Raw genomic sequence first — 24,077 nt, forward strand, 5'->3', positions numbered from 1 at the left:
CTTTTTTCTTTCATTTTTCAGACACATCCTGTGAAAAATTCATCTCTATATCTTTAATATTGACTAAAGAAGCCATCTCAAAGATTGAAATCATAGTGAAATGAATGATGGAAATTCAACTTTAATTCCTCTGATCTCACATCAAGAATACATAACTATGTCTTCAGAAGTGTATAAAGACCTTACATAAGGAAGCATTATGTTTTTATTACTCTAGAATGAGCTGTTTCTATCTACATACACCACGGGTCCCCTTACATGGATTTCACCATGTTGTTTCTACAGTAGCTACAGTGTCCTAAACAGACAAACTGCTCTACAGAACGTGATTCGTTAATGCGTTATTTCCTTCAGCGTGGCGACATCTTGGTTCTGTTTCAGCCACCATAGTGCTTCAAAAGAGTGGGGTGGTGGAGTGACTCGTTGGTTGCAATTCGCAACCTCATCGCCAGATGCTGCTAAATTTAATACACTGGACCTTAATTTCTAGTTACTTGGTTTTAATGGTTCTGTATTTGCAACACAATAAAATAGGAATTCGTCACTATTTAACAATGGCCTAGTGGTTAGTGCACTGACATATAGCGCTAGTACGCTCACGGCAACCAGAGTACGATTTCAGTCTCGTGCGGTCCTTTGCCAATCCTGCTCTCCTGTCTCTTTCCAGTACTTTCCTGTCACCTCTCCGCTGTCCTATCATAATAAAGGCTAAAAGCCCAAAAATATAACTTAAAAAAATGGCCAACTGGCATGATTGTCACTGTTGTTATTATTTCTATGAAACATTTATGGATGGCAACTTTTAAGCTAAAACATTTGGACTTTTGTCCCCCACCTAAAACTTAAATAGCTTTTTGTATCTTTTTTTTTGACAGACACACTGTATAAATTTGCACAAAAACACCCACTTGAAAAATATATACGATCAGGTTAGTACTTGCCATTGAGCATTGAGTTGTACGTCATACTGTATCTAACTATTCAATAGGCCTGTTCCAGTCTGTGCTATAGCCTCCATCTCCCCTCTACTGGCAGCCTCATTAGAAAGATGTAGCTTGGGTGTAATGAGAGAGCTTGAATGCAGGTCGTTCTGTGTCAGCTGTGACTTCCACCGCTAAACAAAACACATACGCATTCAAATAAGCTTTGACTGCCAGGATGTTGTGCTCTCAGGAAACGGCAAAACTAGGCCATCTGTGTTTGAGCTGCAATCACTGCCATTTTATCAAGAGTAAGCTCTCTCTACTCTCTCTCTCTCTGACAGGAGTTATGGTCAGTAAGGAGGCAGGTCGGTGCACTCTGTCAAGCTCAGAGTCCGACTCGGAATCCGGTGGTCCTTCGCTGGCAGGAGATAGTGGGGGTCGCACGGACACGGTACGCAAGCGGAACAAAGCCCTGCAGGTGCGTTTCAAAGACATCTGCGAGGCTCAAAATGAGGCCGCCCATCGAGATGCACGGGATCGTTCGGTTTCCTGCAAGGTCATCCACAGACGGTACATGACAATGCCTGCACGCAGGTCCATCCCCAACGTCACCAAAAGCACAGGTGTGCAGACCTCTCCGGACTTGAAGAAACGCTATCAGACTTTTCCCTTTGAACGGAAAAAGGGTAACGTCATCAAACACACCGCTCTGGTGGAAAACAACCCGGATAAGAATAACGGGTTTCTAGGTGGTGTGAAGGGTGGTGGGGAGCAGGTGAGGTGCGACGGAAGGGTGCAGCAGACCCGAGTGCTGCTCCATAACACACCACAGTGCAGTACGGACTTATGCGTAGAGCCGGACTGCTCCGATGGAAAGCTCTGCCCCGATCCGGCATATCAGGATGGAGATAAGGACACAGTTTTGGATCAGTCGGACGCAAGGACTGGGGTTGGCATCCCAGGGAGTGGGTCCCACTACAAAGGATTATCCAAAGGGAGAGAGGTTGAGGCGGGCCAGCAGTCCAACTGTGCCAAGGGTGCCTCCTCTACGGCAGATCAACCTCTGCAGGTCAGAGGTGACTGTTCAAAGATTTCCGGGCCTATTGCGTGGACGTCTTTGACACAAGTGGAATGCCTGGAGAGTCCCTCAGGAAGCTGCAAACGTAAAAAAGACGCTCCGCAGCTGAACGGCTTGCAAGCGCAGTCTCAGGCTTTGTCTCATTCTGCCAGCTGTGCTTCCCAGGCCCACATGCAGGCTCACTGTCACAGTACTCAGAACTTGGGTACCGCAGCGTCCCAGCAGGGCTCAGGGGGGCAGCTGATTGCTCTCCCCGGGGCGGATGGGAATGTGAAAGCCAGGCTTCAAGCCATGGAGGGTCTGATCAGTTCCAGTCAAGAAACCATCAAAGTGCTGTTGGGAGTGATACAGGAGCTGGAAAGAGGAGAAGCACAGAGAGAGGGGTAAGCCATGGTCTATATAAAACATTTCATGTTCAGGTGAAGTATTTATAAGATGTTATGTGATAAAGATAACAAGTACAGATTCAATGTAAATAAAGCATTGCATGTGTTTATGGGACTACTGAATATAGAGAATATATAAATGTAAAGCTACTGTATTGGGAACATTTCATTGTTGTAAGGCTTGGGAAAGCAAAACCTACAAAGCTGTGTCCCAATTTAAATGTTGTGTCCTTTTTTTATTTGAGAGTATATGACGCATTGCCATAGAACATTAACCAACGCATTGCCGCAACGCATATATGACGCATTGCCAAAAACATTAACCAACAGTATTTCAAATTAACCAACCTTAGAAATAAGTCAAATTTAACAAGCACAGTATTGCGGCAGTAATTTTATGCAAAACATAATTTGAAATATATAGATAGAATATACACTTTTATTAAACTGAGTTTTTTTTAAATATCCAGCCGTTACAGATACACAATGAATCTGGGGATAGCCGACATATTCAGTCTTAGAATGCAGATTGTGAAGGATTCAGCCTCTAAATTGGAACAAAGCAACGATTCATAAAACAGCAAAAACGTAAGAAAGTAACATATAAAACGTTATTTTTGCAAATATTTGTTGTGATCAATCCATTGCATACATTTCTAACATGCAAAATACAAAAAGACAAATAAGTAAAAACAGAAGACAACTGACATCAAATGACTGACACAAATACAGATTTTCGATTAAAATCAGCCTTCATCATAATAATAAATTTAACATAATTAACCATTTATGTCACTATATGAAGGCTTCTTGAAGTTTTTTGGTGATAAGATTACAACATTGAGGTCTCAGATCCAGCTATCTATTACTGTGCTGGACGAACCTCTATGTTTTTCATCCTCCTGGTGCAATTTTGATTCTACAGTACCTCCCTTCTGGATCTTAAAAACATAATTGACTGTTTAAAACCTTGTCGCTGCCCTCATGATGTTATTGTTTTAAACAAATCTTTAATTTAATTGGACCTGGTCTGTTGTCCTTTCTAAATAAATACCTTATCACAGGCACTGTCCCTGAAGAATTAAAATTGGCTACAGTTACCACTCTCCTCAAGAAGCCTTCACTTGATGCTTCCAGTTGTAACATTTTCTGTCCCATTTCCATTTTACCCTTTATTTCTTAAGTACTAGAGAATGCTATGTTCAACCAACCTGAGACCTTTCTCAGTGGGAATGGCATCTATGAGAAATTTCGATCTGGTTTTAAATCTATGCACAGTACAGAATCTGCACTGCTACGTGTTCTTAATGACATACTTTTAGCTACAGACTCTGGTGACTCAGTGGTTTAGTGCTTTTAGATCTTTCCTTTGCATTTGACATACAGTTGATCATCTTACATTCTCCTGTCCAGATAACAATACTGTGTGGGATTGCAGGGGAATGTCCTTAAATGGTTTCGGTCATACTTGACTAATAGATGTTTTTGTGTCCGATTGGTACCCTCATCTGTAGAGCACTTATCCTGTGGTGTGCCTCAAGGATCCATACTTGCACCTGCTCTCTTCTCACTGTATGTGCTCCCTTTGGGTTCTATCTTTAGTAAGCATGTGGTTTCATTCAACTGTTATACAGAAGACACACAGATATACCTACCTATGAAACGTAAAGACCATACTGCCCTGAAGTCTCTTTTTGTCTGTTTAGAGGAGGTTACATCTAGGCTTTCCCAAATTGTATCTTCTTAAATGAAAGTAAAACTGAGTGCTGTTTTTAACTGTGCTTTATAAATAAATTAACCTTGAACTTGAAACAATTGCCTAAAAGGATGACATTTTGGTTTTGATTTATCATTCGTTTATCCAACAAAATTAGGTAAATTGGGTAAACTACTTCTTTTTTTACTTAATGTTTGAAATTAAAATAAAACGCTGCTTTCAGTTTTTCAAATACATTTGTGTCAGAATATTTCTTTATTGGGTCTGGAGTGATTAAGAAGTTGGTTGGTCAAAAACATTTGTGTTATTGTCAGTGTGAATTACAAAGCAATTCATTGGTATTGTCGCTTCTCTTCTATTGTATTACGCTTCAGTTACCAGACAAGGTCACAGATAGAGAGCAAAGACCCTTTCTAAAATGATCCATTGTTTCCTGATTTATGAATAAAGGCAGGTGTTAAATTCACCAGGGAATCTTTTCTCTTTCAGCAGCTTATATATGATTTAATTTCACTGCATTCATGTTGTCAGTACCACACAGCTTTAAAACTGGCACCGTGTACAACATAAATACCCATTTACTGCGTGATAACCGTATCTATCACAAGTGACAAAAATCTGGGTTATTGGTCGCAGTGACTATTGAAATTGGAACCTGGGAAGCAAATGAGGTGAAAACACGCTTCAGAGCCTGTTAAAAGCCACTTGCACTGCGACGCGAGGACACTTCAATGTCACATGTCATCCTGCATTCACAGTACCTGATGCTTTCCACAGGCGTAGAGCCAACCCCACTTCCCCTCTGACAGCATGCCCGATGAGAGGAAGAACTCGATACAATCAGTGCTCCTCATGTATAATAATGCCCCTCCATTAACTGGACGTCCCTGATCGAGATGCTGGGAGGTTTGGAAGTGCTTTGCTCAGCTGTTGTCTGGACGTGACGTGACAGTTTATTTATTTAAGGTCAATAAAAGGGGTTCAGGAGATAAAAGCTATTATTAATCCCTGAAAAAGAACAGCTCAAAAGAACAGTTGAAAGTTGCTTTCGTCTATATTTAAAAATGGTATTATGTGGGGAGAAATTACAGTCGCAGCTTTTGCAAACGGTATGTTAAAGTAAAATGTTATTTATAGAGGAATTTATCAAATGCACACACCTGGCCTGAAGTTAATTTCCGGGCTGTATTTGTTAATCACTCTGGCTAAATAATAATATAACTATTTTTACTTTTTTTAATTTATAAAAAAAATTGGCTGTATGATTTTAGTAAATGAAAATTGGTTGAATTTTGTAGTATATACATTTCATTAAATAAACAATTTGTTGAATGGGTCTTGCAGGGCCGTCTTTTTGGCAGGGCAACTGGTGCGACTGCACCAGGCATCGTCCTCTTGGTGGCCCCGCACCAAGGAGAAATGTTAAAAAAAAGAAAAATAATCTTGAATTGATTTTTTTAACTATGAGTTTATTCTAAATATTTACCTGAGCTATGTCAGTTATACTGTTTTTCATGCTGCTTTGCACAGCGTAGTGCCTCTTAAATAAGCTTATTTTACTGATGTATTATATAACTTTTATTTGTTGAAGCATACTTATATGTGCAATTGAAAGAAGAGAGATTGGGATCATTTATACTCACACAAATGCAATGTAGCTAAATGTAAACTACTATTGACTATTGAAATATTGAAAAATCTAAATTGTGTTCTTTTTTACTCACCCACATGACGTACAACATGTTTTAAAACCTCCCGGTGTCTTCGGAAAAGAAATAAAGATATTTTAGGTGACATCCTAGATTTCAAGGCTTTCTCATAGACATCATGGTTATAGTTGTTGCCAAGGTCCAGAAAAGTACTAAAGACATCGATAAATTGGTCGATCCTGTCGTAGTGGCTCAATAGATTTTTTTTAAAGCGACGACAATATTTTATACGAAAAACAAACCAAAATATCAACTTTATTCTATAGTGTTTAAAGACAAAAAAAGCCCCAGCCAGATAGGGCTCCGCATCTTCTAACTCGCACTGGGCTCCACCCCATGCTTGGGATGGCCCTAGTGTCTTGTAACTTTGTCACATTTGATTAGGTAGAGCCAAGTAATGGTTCTTCTACTGGTAACCCAAAATAATACTGAGTAGACATAAAGTAATTTTATCTAGCTCGTTAATGTAATTTATTTGTTTTTTCTTTTGCTTGTTATCAGAAATATTCTACAGGGACTCTATTCTTTGCAGAATTTAAGTTAAGACCACAAAATCGTGCATGCGCATTAACATCTATTCATGTTGTTGCTTTGAAACCATCAATAAATCCAGTTTAAACAGACTTAAATCAGTATAGTACTGTATTTGAATGAAGTGTTTCCATTCTTTTCATTAAAAAACTTTCTGTGCAAAGATCAAGGCTTTGCTCCCCGCTTTTAAAACAAAGATGTTTGAGTACATTTAAGCATAATCAAATAAGGGAGTAGTACATTGGATATGCATAGTGTCTGGATTGGGCAGAACAACCCAGGTGCAGACAGGCGAAGTGCAGTGATAAAACTTTATTAAATCAAAAACTCACGATTGGGACAAAACTAAACAAACAGGAACACAAAACAAACACTTCCCTCGGGGGGCAAACATAACCAAAGTCCAAGGATTAAATAAATGTAAAGTCCACAAACAAAGCAAGGCAAGATGGGAACAAGATAAATTTAGCACAGGGACTGGACACGAACACGGTTAGGTAAAACGAACCGTCACGGAACAGAAAATACAACAAACTTAAATGGGGGGGCACAACGGAGATAATTAACATTAGACAGGTGAGGGGAATGAACACTAATGGGAGACTAACAGGAAGATTACATGGGGCAGGTGAGGGGCATGAAACACAAGCGGGAACTAATAAGGAGATTACATGGGGCAGGTGAGGGGCAAGGAACACTAAGTGACCAGATGACGGGAAAACAAGGGGCGGGGCCAAGACCCAAGGCAGCAGAACATGTGCCTCAAAGTCATATCCAAGGCCACATGTTTCCACACACAAAAAAACAAGCACACAATACATGGCACTGACACATCCTTGTCCAAAGATCAGGAAAACTCCTGACAAGAAGGACAGGGTCATGACGTTGCCCTCTTTGCGGCCCAAGGGAGAAACCACTCAGCGGGACAAGACAGACAGACAAGAGGACAAACACCACAAACATGCACAACAAACACAACAACTGAGAGGGAACATGGAGGAAACAATGAAGGGGTTGGGGTGGCACAACAAAACAGAATCAATGAGAGGGGAGGAGGTGAAATCTGAGGACTGAATTTGGGGAAACTAGGTGTGGGTGGGACATGGGGAGGAGATTAAGGAGGGACTAGGGATCTCGGAGCGGGGAGCAAAGGGAGGGGCAGGACAGGAAGGGCCTGACATGGCTGGGGTCGTGTGATTGTCCTTGACCCGATGCCAGGCCGAAAACCGGCTGAACCGAGTCTGGAGAAAGGCAGACTGGAACGCCGCTTGGGGGAAAGCCAGCTGGAATGCCGGCTGGATTGTCGGCTGGACCACCGGCTGGATTGCCTGTATATCCAGATATGCTGTTTTAATAAGTCTAAATAAGTACAGGCAGTTGAGAAAGAATTGAAGAAAAGGATTTAGATCGTTTGATGGAGTATTATTAAGTAAATGTGAGTAAATGCTTAACTGACTGAAAAAGTAGACGTTCAATTGACCCTTTGCAAGCAGTTTGATTGACAGGTGATCTGACCAATCATAACGGCAATAGTAAGTGCCCCCATGACCGACCGTTATTTTGTCCGACAAAAAAAACAATCCGAAAAACCTGCCGTGGTAGAGACTGATTACAGACGGAAGCGTTCGGGAAGTGGTGTTTTTTTGGTGGTGTCTCTAAAATTGTCATTACTACAAATTTTGGAGTAAATATAAACACTCGATACACCACATTTAGGTTAGCTGTATATCCATTTCGGTGACAGTGGTAGCCTACTGAATCGTGCAAGTTTAGAATTAACTAAACGTTATCGTCTGCTTGTGTGGATGCAAATATAGGTATTATAAGTGTTAGAGCTATCTAAAATCCTGAATATGTAATTTTTCCAGAAATTCTTCTCTATTTCCCCAGGGAGTGCACATATTTACACTGGAAGCACACAACTGATACTGAAAGCTTGTCGGACATAGCAACAGAAAAGAAGGGGGCAGGGTATTGCAAAGGGTCAATTGATTATAGATTTGGATTTCATTCCAATAATTGTGTTGTTCTGTGTTTTATTCATCAGCTGTACTCTGAAAGCCTTCAGATTTTAGAAATGGTGACTGAGATACAGTGCTGAAACAGGGACATCATTTTTTATTTTAAACCATAGATACAGAAAATCCAACTTTATTTACGTATGTAATTACATAGCATTTAGATGCTTTTTCATGCATAAAAGATGGAGATACTATATTGCAAACTTCTGTGGAACTACATCCGCTCCTGTAAATTCACTGCCCGGACTCCCCCGCGTTCTCCCAATTTCCAGCTCTGTATAGATTTCTGTTGTATAGATATACTGAATTAAAGAAAATCTAAAAACTCATGAACAGGGAGTTTGTTCAATAACAATTATTTTGCCCACGCTCTGCTCCTAATAACAAGATTATTCTTCACATTTTAAGACATATTTAGGCCAAAATACAGGCCTCGGCTAAATTCTGTACTTTTTGTCCATTTTATGAAAGTCTACTTAGCACTGACACTGGTTTGTTGGAACCAAGTCCACTTGATATTTATTTTATTGATTGTATTATACTTAGATCCAGTCCCCTAATCGGATTGGACAAGAGTGCTGATGTTTACTATACCAGCACGGAGGTTTGCTGCGCTCTGTTTGTTGTCCGGTTGACAGTATCTTTTTATTGCCAGACTCCACACTTCAAATCTATACAGTACGTCAATAGCTCCACACTTCACTAAATTGTATACTCTGTGTGTTGTACAGAACAGTTCCGCTTGGTTATTTGATGCATGTAAGTCATACTGACTGTTCAATTATATAATTAATTTATAGCCACATATTTATAGATGTTTTTATTGGACCCATATTGTGTTTGCACAATGTACATTTTTTTGTTTTTAAGTACAATCAAATTGGCTTTACACGGTAGTTCAGGTTACTATTTTAAATTTGGCAAGTGGATGAGTTGATGTAACTCATAAGTAAACATTAGGTGAAATTGTAAAATTATTTTGATGAGTTGAAATACATTGAAGAACATTTAAAAATAAAATTTAAGTAAAAATGACTTGTAAAGTTAATTTGATTGTACTTAGTAACTTAAAGTCCCAGTGAAACACCTTGGAACATGTGGCATTATAAAAATGCAGAGAGTGCGAAACATGTCGAGTGGCCCCGCCCCTTCTTAAAATAACCAATAGCATTCCGTTCACTGCACAGTCAGCCTGGCAAAATTGTATTGAAAAGAATAGGAAGTGATATGTAATTTGAAGTTTGTTATTTTGGTGAGTGACACTGGCGTTTTTATTCTCCTTTACTAATCAAGGCTGTAATGTCTGATCTCTTCCATATAGCCTTAACTTACAGTGTAAATTTGAAATGGATCAAAATATGTTTGGTTTTCTCGGCTGATTTGAGCGTATAATCGTCTGATATGATCAGCTCTGTGCTATCACGTCTCAGAAACAGAGAACACTCTTGGCACCTGCTCACGTGACACTAACGTGAAATTAAGACTTTAATGTTTACACTGTCTAGAACATTCCCCCATCTAGGGCATTATTCACCATGTAGGACATAATAAATGTGCAACAATGGCTGACACTTCCGCAGCTTTCACAGTGAAGGAGGCAATGTTAAGGGGACTCATCCGATTCTAAAGCGGATTTGATTGGATGAGAACTTTGACGGAAACCTGAGTGTAGCTTGATGTCACGGAATTTCTATTTTTTTGAGCACACCGGACTGTCAGTTTTAAGGATCATATATTCTAAAAGCGAACTTGTCAGCACGTAGGAGCATGTCAGTTTATTGACGTCCTTAAGAAAAACTTATTTTGTATAAAAGAAAGAAATTTTCATATTAATTTCACTGGGGCTTTAATGGGATAGTTCACCCAAAATTAAAGTTCTGTCATACTTAGCCTTAAGTTGTTCTAAACCTGTATACATTTCTTTTGTGATGAACACAAAAGAAGATATTATGAAGAATGTGGGAAACTAAACACTCTGGGACACCAGAATTTCTTACGATTTTCTTCAGCAGATAGTAGTCAATAGTTTCCCAGAAGTGTTTGGTTACAAACATTTTTCCAAATATCTTTCTTTACGTTCAGCAGAACAACGAAATTCATACAGGTTTGAAACAATTTGAGTGTGAGTAAATGATGACAGAAATTTAATTTTTGGCTGAACGATTTGATTCCTTTAAGGCAGCAATGTTTAACAATGCCTTTATTTTTAAAGTCTAAACTAAATATATTTAAAAATATCAAGGTTCACTACATTTTTTGCCACTCAACAGTATGGCAAGGCGATATATCATGCAATTCGTATCGTCAGTTTCCTCAATGAATTACGGTTAAATGCCGCAACATCCTCTCGTGCAGAAACTCTGAATATTGTACACAGAAGAAGAACGATTTACACACACCTGCCCTGCATTCCAATTTGCCTAAACTAGCCCTAGTAGTAGGTACTGTTTTTTGTTGGATTAGTAGGTACTTTTGAGTACATGGTAAAATACTGGCACAAACTGGGACATACTAACAGGAAGCGGAAGTGGCCGTTATGCCTAGACAACATTTTGGCCAATAACTGTCACACACATTAAAGCTGTAGTTCATGGAAGAGCTGTGCATAAATATGAGAATCGATTTAGACATGTATAATTAGTGTGAATCGCGATATATATGGCTCAACCCACACAGGCGCCGTATAGGGGGGGAAAGTTAGGACAATTCCAAGGGCCCATGACTGACAGGGCCCCCAAAATAGGTAAAAACTAATATAACATTATCAAACCATCATCATTCATAATATATATTTATATAATAATACAATTAATGATATATTTGTTTTTGCCATTAAAAGTAAATAAACCCCATTGACTAATAATAATCCTGTTAAGAGAATTTTTACATTTTGTCAAGTTTTACAATAAGAATACATTGAGACCGTAAAAGATAGCCTTCAGCACTTTTTTTATGGTTGCTTTTAATCTTGCTTCAAATAGGGAACTACATACTAGACTTGCATGCATGTACAAATCATCAGCAGTAAATATTGTGCTAGTACTAGTATTGAACTACAAGAAGCAATACAGTTGCAAGCCTTTAATTAGAGTTATGTAAAGCTATTGATGGGACAGTTAGGTCCTAGAGATGTGGAGACAACAACTGCGCAGAAGGGGCCCAATTTGATTTTTTGTCATGGGGCCCAAAGTTCCTGGCGGCGCCCCTGCCCAGCCCTACTTAACACCTAAATCAAATGTACATTGCCCATTTTGTTTAGTAGAGATCTCACTAGCAGCAGATGGACTGAGTGTATATCTCTCTAAAAATTCCTTGAAATGTGTAATTGGTCACTTCAGAGCTTTGGTATAAAAACTTTCATCAGTCTCTCAGCACTGTCCTTCAGTCCTTGCATTGAGAAGATAATGGCTCCAAAGCCTAACCAACGGTCTAAGGAGTGGCAGAGCTCTTTTTAATCCCGAGCCAGGACTGTGGAAAGCAGACCGTATTTTCCAAACACAAAACCAGCCTCAATTAGCAGCGCCTCATCAACCTGGCCTTTCATCTTCTAGAGGAGAAAGTGTGTCTGTTTTGTTTGTATGAACCTCCCATCTTCCACAATGAGTATGTGGGCTAATATTAGAGGCAGGACGCCTGTGCGTGCACTCCCACATGCTAGGTGTCATCAGAGCAGCAGAGCTCAGAAACGATGAGTGGCTCAGTGTGTGCACATGAAAGCTTGGCTGGTCTCTCTGGGTTAAACCAGTCACGGCCAGAGGTTTGATGTTCCTCCCTGTCTGAGAGCACAGCTTTTAAAGCAAACAAAGCGTCTGCGTGGTGCTGACAGCTGGGGTGGGCAGAGCTTAAAATGCCAAGCACTCACGAGCCTGGCATGGATGTCTTTGGTAAACTTTGTTGTGGTGTGTTGGGCAATTTAAAGTTGCAAGTAGCAGTTTACAATGGAAAAAATCCTAGGATACTATCATCTGTGCAATAAGTGTTTATGCATTTGCTAGACGCCTTTATCCAAAGCAACTTAAAGGGACAGTTCCTCCAATTACAATAGTTAGTAAAATGTGCCCCAGAGGTTTTTTTGGTTTCCTACATTCTTCAAAATATCTTCTTTTGGGTTCAACAGAACAAAGAAATTACTAAGTAATTTTTCATGCTATGGAAGTCAATGGTGGCCAAGAACTGTTGTGTTCATCAGAACAAAAAAAAGTTTACACATTTGGAACAACTTAAAATAAATGAAGACATTTTTATTTTTGGGTGAACATTTTATTAACAGTTTGTGTTGTCTAGGGATCAAACTTATAATCTTTGCATTAAAAGCACTGTGCTCTACCAGTTGAGCTGCAGGGAATCGTGAGGCAGAGCCATTAACTTTTCTTCATTTACGCATTTGGCACTTTTTATCTAAAACCACTTACAGTGCATTCAAGATATATTTGATCAATTTGTGTGCTCTCAGAGATTGCATTATGAGCTCCGCACTCTCCCTGTGAAGCTACTTTTTATTCAGACAGGATTTAGCATATCTGCAAGACTCTTTGATCGTTTTTAAACAGTACATTGTGTATACAGTACTGTCTGATGTTGTTGTTGTTTATATAATGTAGGCAATGCTCCTTCAGAGCATACTTGATGTTTGTACAGTTCAAGCTGTTACAGCAGAAACAACAGTTTGTAGCAATATCTGTGAAATGTTATTCTTAAAGGGATACTTCAACCAAAAATGAAAATTCTGTCATCATTTACTTACCTTCAGGTTGTTTCAAATCTGTATAAATGTCTTTGTTCTGATGAACACAGAGAAAGATATTTGGAAGAATGCTTCTAACCAGACAGCTCCCCCCCCCCCCCCATTGACTCTCGTAGTAGGAGAAAAAATATTTTTTTTTTGTTCTGTTGAATTGACATTTCGAAGAATGTATGACAGCAAACAGTTCTGGAGCACTTTTGACTACCATTGTATTTATTCCTACTATGGTAGTCAATGGGGGGCAAAATCTGTCTGTTATAAGCATTTTTCTAAATATCTTTCTCTGTGTTCATGAGAACAATGAAATTTATAATGATTCGAAGTTGAGTAAATGATGAAAGAATATTTTTTTTGGGGTGAAGTATCCTCTTAAAAGCAGGGAGTGTTTTCTCTTCTCTTGTGCTGTTCAATTAACTACTCCTTGTTTGCTACACTAGGGGGGTCATTCTACCAAACTATAGACCCCTTTGTCACATGTAAACACTGATCCAGAAGCACTTCCGTTTTTATTTTCATTTATTTTAATTTCATTCCATTATTAAATGTTCTGTTGGGTGTATTTTGTTCAAACATTGTTGTGTAGTGTTAAAAACTGAAGCAGGATGGTCTTCTGGACCAGCGTTGCTCTGGTTTTCTTAACATTTTCGCATCAGTTTTTTGTTGTTGTTGTTTTTAAGGGAGCCCCTTGTAAAATGATTATCTGCGAAGGATTATAAAGATTTTATTTTCGGCTTTGCAGATCTCTCCAATTAACATCAATACATCACTTTCTCCACGAGCACTTTCACACGTTTTGTTCCTCCTCTCGCTGAGGCTCATTTCACCATTGCACTAGAATGGCCGGCTTTTCTTCATGCACTGCTTTCCAAGGACAATCGGTGATGTATCCAAATGGAGATCCAACCACCTGAACTGCTTTTTAATCATGATCACGACTGGCTCATTAGTATTTCAGTGTCTTCCTCAGCCTATCCAGACTGGTAACAGATTGCCGGTGTCTGGGAGACAATGGGATTTTTGCTGTGGGCTATTTGGATTCCTAAACCTTACTCGCACATTTCCTTGCCTTGACAACAGTTAAGTAACAATCAACAAGCCTTTTTAGTGATGCTTGTTAAGGATGGAAACAAACTTCTGAAATTTTGTCGTGCAACTTGCCCTGGGCTGTTTGGATTGTATGGATTCTTGCAAAAGAAGTGTGATTTTTTTATGGACCAGCCTTGTTTTCCAGTAGTCTTCATATCATTAATGACCACTGTAAATATCTATAATCAATTTGCATCTCAGTATTTTTTTTTTACATACATCTATCAATCCTTGGCATCTCTGAAGTATATCACAGTACTTGTCACGTCTTATCTTCTTTGGTATGTGGAAACAGGAATATGTCCTAATAGCATACCCTGAATTTCAATGACATACCGAACTGTCACGTATTCACGCAATAAAGACGCATTAGCACATTATTACAGGGTGCGTAATGTGAGACATGCCTCTGCTGTCAGTGTCAGGTTTTTTCACTGATTATTCAAGGAACGTAGCCATGTGTCACCTCAATGCACTCTCAGGGCACACCTCCTGTGAGAGGGCAGATCGTGCCTTTCAACAGAGCTGAGGTTTGCAATAACTAAGATCCAGCTCGCAGGGACAAAGTGCAGCGCTCATGTGTTATTCAGTGACGTGCACACACACTTTTACACTAAGGCATACGAAACAACTGTCCATCCAAAGCTTTTAATTGGATAGTTCATACAAAATAAACATTCTGTCATCAACTCACCCCCATTTGGTTCAAAATTCGTATATGACCGGTTTTGTGTCCATACATTGAAAGTCAATAAAAGCCAACGTTGTTTGGTTACCAACATTCTGTCAAATATATTCTTTTGTGTTCTGAAGAAGAAAGTAAATGATGAAAGATTATTTTTTTTGCGCGAACTACATAAAGCAGAACTACCACTGCCATAATTGTAATGCACCTTTAGGACAGGACCTGGAATGTGCTTCGCAAACTGAGCAAAGTAGGCACAGTTTTCAAATCAGGGGGTTTTCTACAGTGTATATTTTCTATAGCTACAGAGCTTTATTTCAAAGTAATAGAGGAGGGAAAAATACGGCATGTTCCAGACCGTGTTCATTTCACAAGCATATTGGCTACCTACAACAAGCTTTCTGCCTTAATACACACCTCACATGCCGACTTGAATTGAGATATGTCTTCATGACACAGCGTTTCTCCCGATGTCCCCATTCAAGCGCAAACTTGTATTTTACAGTACAGTTCTAGGACACAATCTAGTATGTGTTGTACGACTATTGGTTAAAGCACCTGGTGTGATCTGCGAATGCAAGCTAGACTCATGTGACCTGCCAGAACTTTGACCATGCAAGCTCGACAATGGTTCGCACCGCAGTGTGTTCGCTTTGGTCGATGTAGCAAAAAAAACCGCCCTTGTGCGGCACAAGCCATTGAAATGGATGGGTTTCATAGTGAAGCATATTCAGCATCCTATGTGAAAGCTGCATAACGCTGCTTTACAACAAGTGTTATATAAGTAAAATTGATTTCAATTGGTTTAAAATATATCAAATTATATAATTTATGTTTACATTACTTTATAAATTATATTGAACAGCGGTGATCACCTGCATGCAGGACCGTCGCTAGTAGGGTGAAAGGTGAATTACAGTACAGGGGCCCCACAAAATCAAACAGTGACACTATGAAGTCACCTGTTCTGTGTCACTATTATATAGCCTACATGGGATCTTACTGAATTCCACAAAAGCATGCAAACATTTTGTTTTTCTAAATAATTGTGATTCTCATGCGAGATGCTCATGGGGTTTTCAGTGTCTGCATCTTACTATATAAGGATGTAACACATGAACATCCCCAAGCTGCTTTGAGCGTTTACTTCACAGGCATTTCACTGTTTGCTTTGAGAAAAGCTACTGTCAAATCCACACTGCAAAGGTCTTTGCAAAGGCCCGCCAGGATAAAAGTAATGTTCATTTGAACAAATTATGACCCACACATAAAAACACAGTAGTACACTTGTAGCATAATCTGAATTAGTTACTATTAGTATACTGTACTATATCATAGTAATGCTATAGTATAGTATATACAAAAGTTTTCTAGAAAACATCCAGAACAATTAAAATTGAAATAAGGGGGAACAAATAATGAAATTTAAACAGGGTTCTGCAGGATCAACCTGATTCCTAAACACACAACAACGATGCACATCTGATGAACATCCAGATCCCATCATGCGGCTATTCTTGGCATCACCTTGACCACCGGTAGTCCCCTGTTCTCCTGCCATTGTTTGGTTGTGCTTGCCCTCCATGACCTTTAGGAGAATTGTATTTCTCATAGGCTTTTGATGAAGGGTTCAATCTGATCCCGTTCACATTTATTTCAGATGACCCAGATTTTTTTATCGCTCTATCCTGCCCTAACATGTGATGCACTGAGCTGGGGTAAAAGTATCATTTATTTATTTCTATAAATGTGTAAAGTAAAAGCTTAGATGTAAAGATGGGGTTCAGCCTGACTTCATGGCTGCAGCAAAACGCTGCTTCTTTTTCAGTCCTCTCGGTTGCCTCTGTCCCTGTAAACTCTTCAGCAACATCAGATCGAACTGAACACAGAATATCAATGGCCATCCTGACACTTGAGAGCTCAGAGGGATAAAGTGATCCAATTAGGCCTTCATTAAGCTTTAATGAAAATGCATAACTGCGTGGCTACTGGGTACGGCCCTCATATTGTCTTTGGAGAATTGTGAGGCATGTGTCACCATGTCACATCAGCACACAAATATATCAAAAGCACTTCAAGTATGCCAGACTAGTGCATGATCCATCATTCCCTTGTACATACATTAATGCCACTGCAACCCGAGGGCCACAATTGAAAAGTGGATAGAAACAGGGAATTCAATGCCGGTGCCTTTCATCATGAAATAACATGCTGGAATCATGGGCGCGGGACAGAATAAAGCAATAAGCTGCGAGACATCATGCATTATAGTGACTTTAACATGGTTACGGGGTGATTTTGACCAAAGCGTAGGTTGCAATATAATAAAAAATAATTGTATTTATTAATAATAATGATCACAACATTTCCTTTACTAAGTAAAATACTTCATTATCCTGTAGGCTGGTTACATAACAAATCAATTCTGTAGCAAACTGGCTTATTTATATAGAATTAAACTGATGTCATAGGTGTGATCGCAGGTGCGTAAATTTCTAATTTCTCGCAGCAGCAGGTTTTGTCTTGTCTATAGAATGTTTCAGCGGCAACAATATAAACAAATGCTACGTGGCCCACACTTAATTTCAGATAGACATCCGCAAAGAATCTTTAAAAGGAAACTTCACCCAAAAATTTAAATTCTATCATCATTTACTCACTTTCAAATTGTTCAAAATTTATATACATTTCTGTGTTTTGATGAACACGGAGAAAGATATTTGGAATAATGACAGATATTGCCCCCCATTGACTACCATAGTAGGAAAGAATCCAATGGTAGACAAAAGAGCCCCAGAACTGTTTTCTGTCCTACATTCTTCAACATGTCTTCTTTTGTGTTAATAGAACAAAAAAGATGATAAAGTAATTGTTCCTACTATTCGAGACAATCGTGGCAAAATCTGTCTGGTTATGAGCATTCTTCCAAATATCTTTCTCCGTGTTTATCAGAACAAAGCCATTTATACAGATTTGGAACAAGTCAAAGGTGACTAAATGATGACAGAATTTTCAGTGTTTCATTGTTTAGTTTTAATTTACTTTGATACATTTAATATACTATATAATATTAATAAATATTAATATAAATGAATTATAAATAAATAGTTATATTATAACCAAACAAAGACCGGAAGTTGACTTCAGGCCAGGCGCGTGCGTTTGATGAAAACATCTATTCTAGTGATCGATATTAATAAAGAAAATTCAATAGGACAGGAATATTTCAGGCAAAATTCAAAAATTATATATGATTATACGAATATGATTTTTCTCTGGAAGAACAATGCAGTCGTTGTTATAAACCTATGTATCATTTTACATCAGTGGGCGCGTAGCCCGAGGGATAACGGAAGGTAGACATTAATGTTAAGAGCGCTGTCAATATGGATATTTCTCTTAAACAAACGCATCGATTCACATCAGAAGACCTTTGTGAAGACCACAGAGCCGTGTCGAGGCTTTCTTTGATCGATGGATGAAATTTTTGGACTTGCAAAAAGTCAACTAACATCCACTCCCATTCTACCGCATGGAAGTAAAATGATACCTGGGATTATAACAACAACAGAATAGTTCTTCCATATTCGTTTAGGATGCCTTGAGCGTGAGTTAAACATGGGAAAATTTGGATTCAGTAGGCTAGTGAAATATCCCTTTAAGTTATTTAGATAACAAAGTAGAATGCATTTGCTTTTGTGAAGCATCTGAAAATAAAGCTACTGTATACATGTTTGCCTATTTTCATAGTAAAGTATGAGTCCTCTGTTGTTTCTGGACACTATATTTATCTCACACTTTTTCTCCACAGACTGTCATATCGAACTGGGCAAGATACAGCCAACTGTGACACATGTCGTAACAGTGCCTGCATCATATACAGGTGAGTCTGTCTGGACTGTATCTAAAGTCTCTTAGTATCTTAATCTGTGAGCTGGGCATCAATTCACACATTTTTTGGAATGCTGTTTTGTTGACTTGTCACGCACAATGCAAATACATCGAAAATATTTAAATATTGCTGCGCAGCTGCATCATCCAATCATATTTTCAAATCTGTGTCCGTTGCGTAAAGCTTTGAAGAACCAATCCCTTGCTGTTAGCCTACCAATGAGAATTTTCAAAGGCAGAAATGAAAAATATTACTACTGACTGAGTTCCTATGATGCCAAATGGATGTATGCTTTCACCTGAACGCATGAAAAAATCCACTTAAAGATGGCATACTTGAATTTTATTAAACATGTGCTCCATTTAATCGCCAGCTTGTATAGGAATGAAGGTTATGATTCTCAGAAAATAAGCAAATGACTGGTTTTGCAGTTAATTATTTTGGTCTGAAAGCAACCATTTCCAAACGATTTTGCCCTTAAAGAGCTTGTTTACTTTGAAGGCATCGCTTTGAAAGTATCTTAAGTGCTTTCGTTTACAACAGTGCAAATGGAGAGCCACGCTGTTCACGTTTTTGGCTTTCTCAGGTAGGCGTGCACACACAAAGCGCAAGTAGAATAGACCGAGAATTAAAAGTGTATCTGAAAATGAGAATCCCTTGAGAGTGCTGTTTAGAAATAAATTGCATTAAAAGATGTGCTACTACTAGTTTGCGGGGAAGCATTGACTGGCTGATGGCTTACTGTAGCTAATATTGACAGTTGTGAGAAGATGGCAATATTTGTTTACAAAATTAATTTATGGGGCATTTTTTTCTCTACGAGGGTATCATTTTTTATCACTTTTACAAAGTAATTATTTGGAATAAGTAGATATTTGGCAGGGTTAGTGTTAAAATCACTTTTTTTTACGGGGCGTTCAAATTCTGCAGAAACTTGGGGCACTTTCTAAGTACTGTAGTTCCCTTTCTGTCGGTCTCTCGACGTTGTGTCGAGAACGACAGATGGGGTTCGCCCTTGAGAACCAATCAACTCTGACTACTATAGAAAAGGCCAATGAAATTTGGCGAATGCAATTTGCATGCCGGGCTCCGCCCCCGGAAATCCGGTATAAAAGGAGGCCGGCGTGCAGCATTCACTTACCTTTTGTTCTTCAGAGCCATCGCTCATGAGTACAACTCAGGATTCAATCCTCTACAACTACACGCTGGTGCTACGACGTGTTACAGCGGATCGTCCCTTCCTGCAGCGACCTTCCCCTGGGCGTCTCGGCGGTTCCGGAGGTGTTAGAGATTTTTTCTAAAAGTCCTTTTCAGGACTGACTGAGCATTCTCCAGCGCGGCATGTCCCGCTGTTCTCTTGGGTGCGGCACCCTCATCGAGGAGGGGGAGGGACACGATCGCTGCATTAGGTGTCTGGGCGTCCAGCACACTGAAGCAGCGTTCGTTGACACATCTGCCTGCACTGCGGGCAGATTGTCATTCAGAAGTTGCGGTCACGGGTGGCTGTCTTCCTACGGGAACCAGCCACCATTTCGTCTGCTACCCGGGCTGTGACATCTGTGGCTACGGCCCCGATGACCACCCACGTTAGCAGCGTTAGTGATACGGGGAACTCTGCGAACGTAAACCCGCCAGCCAAGTGCTCACGGGCCGATCGCACCCCGATTCGCTCTTCTGAACGTTCCCCAACCGGCGGTGGCATACCGTCCGGATCCTCACGCACACACTCGGAAACGATGTGTGACGTAGATGAGATGTCGCTCGCAGCATCGGAGGGAGACTGGCATCCGACTCTGCCGAATCCAAACTCCACCCCCAGCGGTCGAGTTCAGGAGGAAGCAGAAGTGATGTCATCCGTGCTAACCCGGGGATGCGTGGTTCCCGAGGTCGGTGCGCGGTGCAAACCGCGCCCACCCCGGGTGCCATGTTTTTCCCGGAGGTGCATGAGGAGCTGTGTAAAACTTGGAACGCTCCACTCACGGACCGTTCCAGTGAAACCAGCTCCGGCTCCCTTACTTCCCTCGATGGTGAGGCAGCCAAGGACTGCGTCGAGATCCCCCGGGTGGAACGTCCGCCTGCGGTGCACCTGTGCCGCGGACGGCTACCACCTGGGGGGGGATCGACCACTCCTACCGTCCAAAGCACGTAAGACTTCGGCATCACTGGTGTCGAAAGCTTGCGATGTTGCGGGCCAGGCTGCCTCCTCTCTCTATGCCTTGGCCATCCTGCAGGTCCGCCAGGCCAGGGCGTTGAGAGGGCTCCACGAGGGTAAGGCCGACCCGGGTATAATGCAGGATCTCCGTGCCACCGCTGACAGCGCTCTACGGGCGACTAAGGCGGCGGCACGGGCCCTGGGTCGGACGATGTCCACGGTAGTGGTCCAGGAGAGACACCCCCGGCTATACCTTGTGCAGAAGAGTGACAGCAAGGAAGTCCGCTTTCTTGATGCACTCATCTCGCAGGGTGGGTTGTTGGTAACACCGTCGAGGACTGCGCTCAGCAGTTTTTTGACGGCGAAGCAGACAGTGGCAATTAACCACATTTTTTTCACGCCGCGACTCGGCCGCCTACAGGCCTCCGAGATCTCACGTGACGTCTGCTTCCCTGCAACCCAGGACCCTTTCGACATCGGCTCCGGTTCCTGTGCCCCCACAGGCGGCACCCCGGAAGCAGAGGTCGAGGGGGAAACCTCCACCCCGTCAGCAACCTCCTCGCGAGAAGGGACACTGACGGGAAGACCCCAGGGAGAACAACATCGGGCCCGAACCTTCACAGCCACGGCTCTGATCGGTCGGTACGGGACGACTCCTGCCTCGTCACCAAAGCCGGGCCCTTGTTAGGGCTTGGCGCCCACTTACTCACTGAGTTTTCTGTTCTCCCCGGGTTTACTTGCAGCCGATCGCACACTCCACTGGACTGTGCTCGGCGAACCGACCTCACACCCTGGCGAGGCGTGAGGTCGTACACATACGACAGCCGTCACCACTCTCAAACCGACAGTGCGTGCCGTTGTCCCGCCAGGCAGGTAAGCAGGCGGAGCAAAAACCTTCCCTCCGGGGACTCCCCGCGACATGGTTAGCTCCGCCAGCCGACGAACCACCCCCCGTGGGAATGATGAAGCAGACCGTCCCCTTGGTCACCCTGTCACAGTCCCTGGGAGCTCGAGAGCTGCCCACACTGTCTCGCTGGCTAATGAGGGCGGTCCGTCTTGGTTACTCGATCCAGTTCGCCAGAGACTCACCCAAGTTTCGGGGCATCATCTCTCCCTCTGTCAGAGGCAGGGACGCCTCCGTACTTCGGGTAGAGGTCACCACCCTTCTGGCAAAACAGGCATCGAGTTCGTCCCTCAAAACCAAGATGTTCAGTGGGTCACCACCCGCACTTCATCGTTCCCAAGAAAGACGGCGGGTTGCCCCCAAAGGCTGCGTACCCTGAACAGAGCACCTTCACAAGCTGCCATTCAGGGTGCTCACACAGAGGCGCGTCCTGACATCTATGAGGTGTCAGGATTGGTTCGTGGCAATCGACCTGAAGGACGCTTACTTTCATGTCTCGATCCTCCTCGACACCGGCCGTTCCCACGGTTCGCGTGCGAGAGGCGGGCATATCAGTACAGAGTCCTCCCTTTCGGTCTGTCCCTGACCGCCCTTTCTCCCTGAGAGGAGGAAGGCGAGCGGGTACTAAACTATCTCAGCGACTGGCCTATCTTGGCACACTCGCGAGATCTGTTATGTACACAAAGGGACCTGGTGCTCCGGCACCTAGGTCGATTGGGACTCCAGGTCAACCAAGAGAGGGGCAAGCTCTCCCCAGTGCAGAGCATCCTCTTTCTCGGTATGGAACTCAGCTCTGTCACCATGTCGGCACACCTGTCCGCAGTTGTGCCCAACCAGTGTTGAACTGTCTGAAATGAACATTTAAGGCAGACAGCGGTCCCCCTGAAACAATTCAGAGGCTCCTGGGACACATGGCGTCCTCGCGGGTTAATACCCCTCGAGTTGATGCACATGACACCGCTCCAACACTGGTTTCAGAGTCGAGTTCCGAGGAGAGCGTGGCACACCGGCAGCAGGCGCATGGTGATGCCGCCCTGCTGCCGACGCACCATAACCCCTAGTCTTTATGACTTTTTCGACGGACTCAGGTCCCTTTGAGCAGGTTATGAGGCAGGTCGTGGTGACGACTGAAGTCTCCCTGCAGGGGTGCGGTGTAGTGTGCAACGGGCACGCAGGTGGGGTCTTGGACGAACCCCCGCCTGCGCTGGCATATCAATTGCCAAGAGTTGTGGGCTATGCTACTTGCACTGAGCAGGCTACGGCCTCTCGTGCGAGACATGCACGTGCTGTTCCGAGGACAGCACTATAGCTGTAGCGAATACAGATCGTCAGGGTGGCGTTCGCACACAGCAGCTAAACACAACTTGCTCGACGCCTCCTCCGGTGGAGTCAACAGGTGACTCGTTCCCTGCAGGCCACACACCCCGGGCAAACTGAACTAGACAGCCGACGTGCTTTCTCGCCAGTTTATGCCTCGTGGAGAGTGGCGACTCCACCCCCGTGCAGTCCAGCTCATTTGGAGGCTGTTCGGGTAGGCCCAGGTAAAACCTGTTCACCTCCCGTAACACCACCATTTGCCCGCTTGATAGTCCCTGCCCTCGGCACGGATATCCTTGCGCACAGCTGGCCGCGGGATGGGCGGAAGCACACCTTCCCCCCCCCAGGAGCCTTCTTGTACAGACTCTGTGCAAGGTCAGGGAGCAGGAGCACCAAGTGTTATTGGTTACACCACACCGGTCTAACCGCACTTGGCCTCAGAGCCGATGCTCTGGACAGCGACTCCCCCTGAACCATTCCCCTGACAGAGGACCTGCTCTCTCAGGGGAAGGACACGTTCTGGCATCCCAGATCAGACCTCTGGAACACCCATGTCTGGTCTCTAGACGGGACGAGAAGATCCTAAGATGGCTACTCCCCCTATACGGCTGAGACCATCACCCAGGCTAGGGCCCCATCTACTAGGCGGTTACACGCCTCTAGACGGTGCCTCTTCTCGTCCTGGTGTCTTTCTCAACGAGAAAGACCCACTGAGGTGCTTGATCAGGATTGTGTTCCCCTCCTCACGAGACGGGAGACTAACATCTCCCTTCCACACTGAAAGTGTATGTAGTCGCTATTGCCACTCATCACGACTCAGTCGGTGGAAAGTTTCTAGGGCAACACGACCTGGTCTCCAGGTTCCTAAGCAGCGAGAGGGCGGAATCCGCTTCATCTCCGCTCCATACCCTCTTGGGACCCTAAGTGGTCCT

The 24,077-nt window shown here is 42.4% G+C and overlaps 1 protein-coding gene across 4 annotated transcripts in view; it reads left to right on the forward strand.

Moving 5' to 3' along the window:
- Positions 1-24,077, forward strand: part of insyn2ab (inhibitory synaptic factor 2Ab) — a 54,386-nt gene that overhangs the window by 11,259 nt on the left and 19,050 nt on the right. For 3 of the 4 annotated variants that reach the window (XR_008909179.1, XM_056768787.1, XM_056768788.1), the window contains exons 2-3: positions 1,265-2,384; positions 18,692-18,763. Coding sequence is in view for 2 of the 4 variants with exons in the window: in XM_056768787.1 (XP_056624765.1) it covers positions 1,270-2,384; positions 18,692-18,763 (1,187 nt within the window). In the remaining 2 variants the exon portion in view is untranslated. Of the gene's footprint in view, positions 1-1,264; positions 2,385-2,857; positions 2,976-18,691; positions 18,764-24,077 lie in introns of all 4 variants that reach the window. The other variant, XR_008909180.1, reaches the window with a different exon arrangement.

The sequence above is a fragment of the Triplophysa dalaica genome, chromosome 15 (genome assembly GCF_015846415.1).
Source record: "Triplophysa dalaica isolate WHDGS20190420 chromosome 15, ASM1584641v1, whole genome shotgun sequence".
NCBI classification, from domain to species: Eukaryota; Metazoa; Chordata; class Actinopteri; order Cypriniformes; family Nemacheilidae; genus Triplophysa; species Triplophysa dalaica.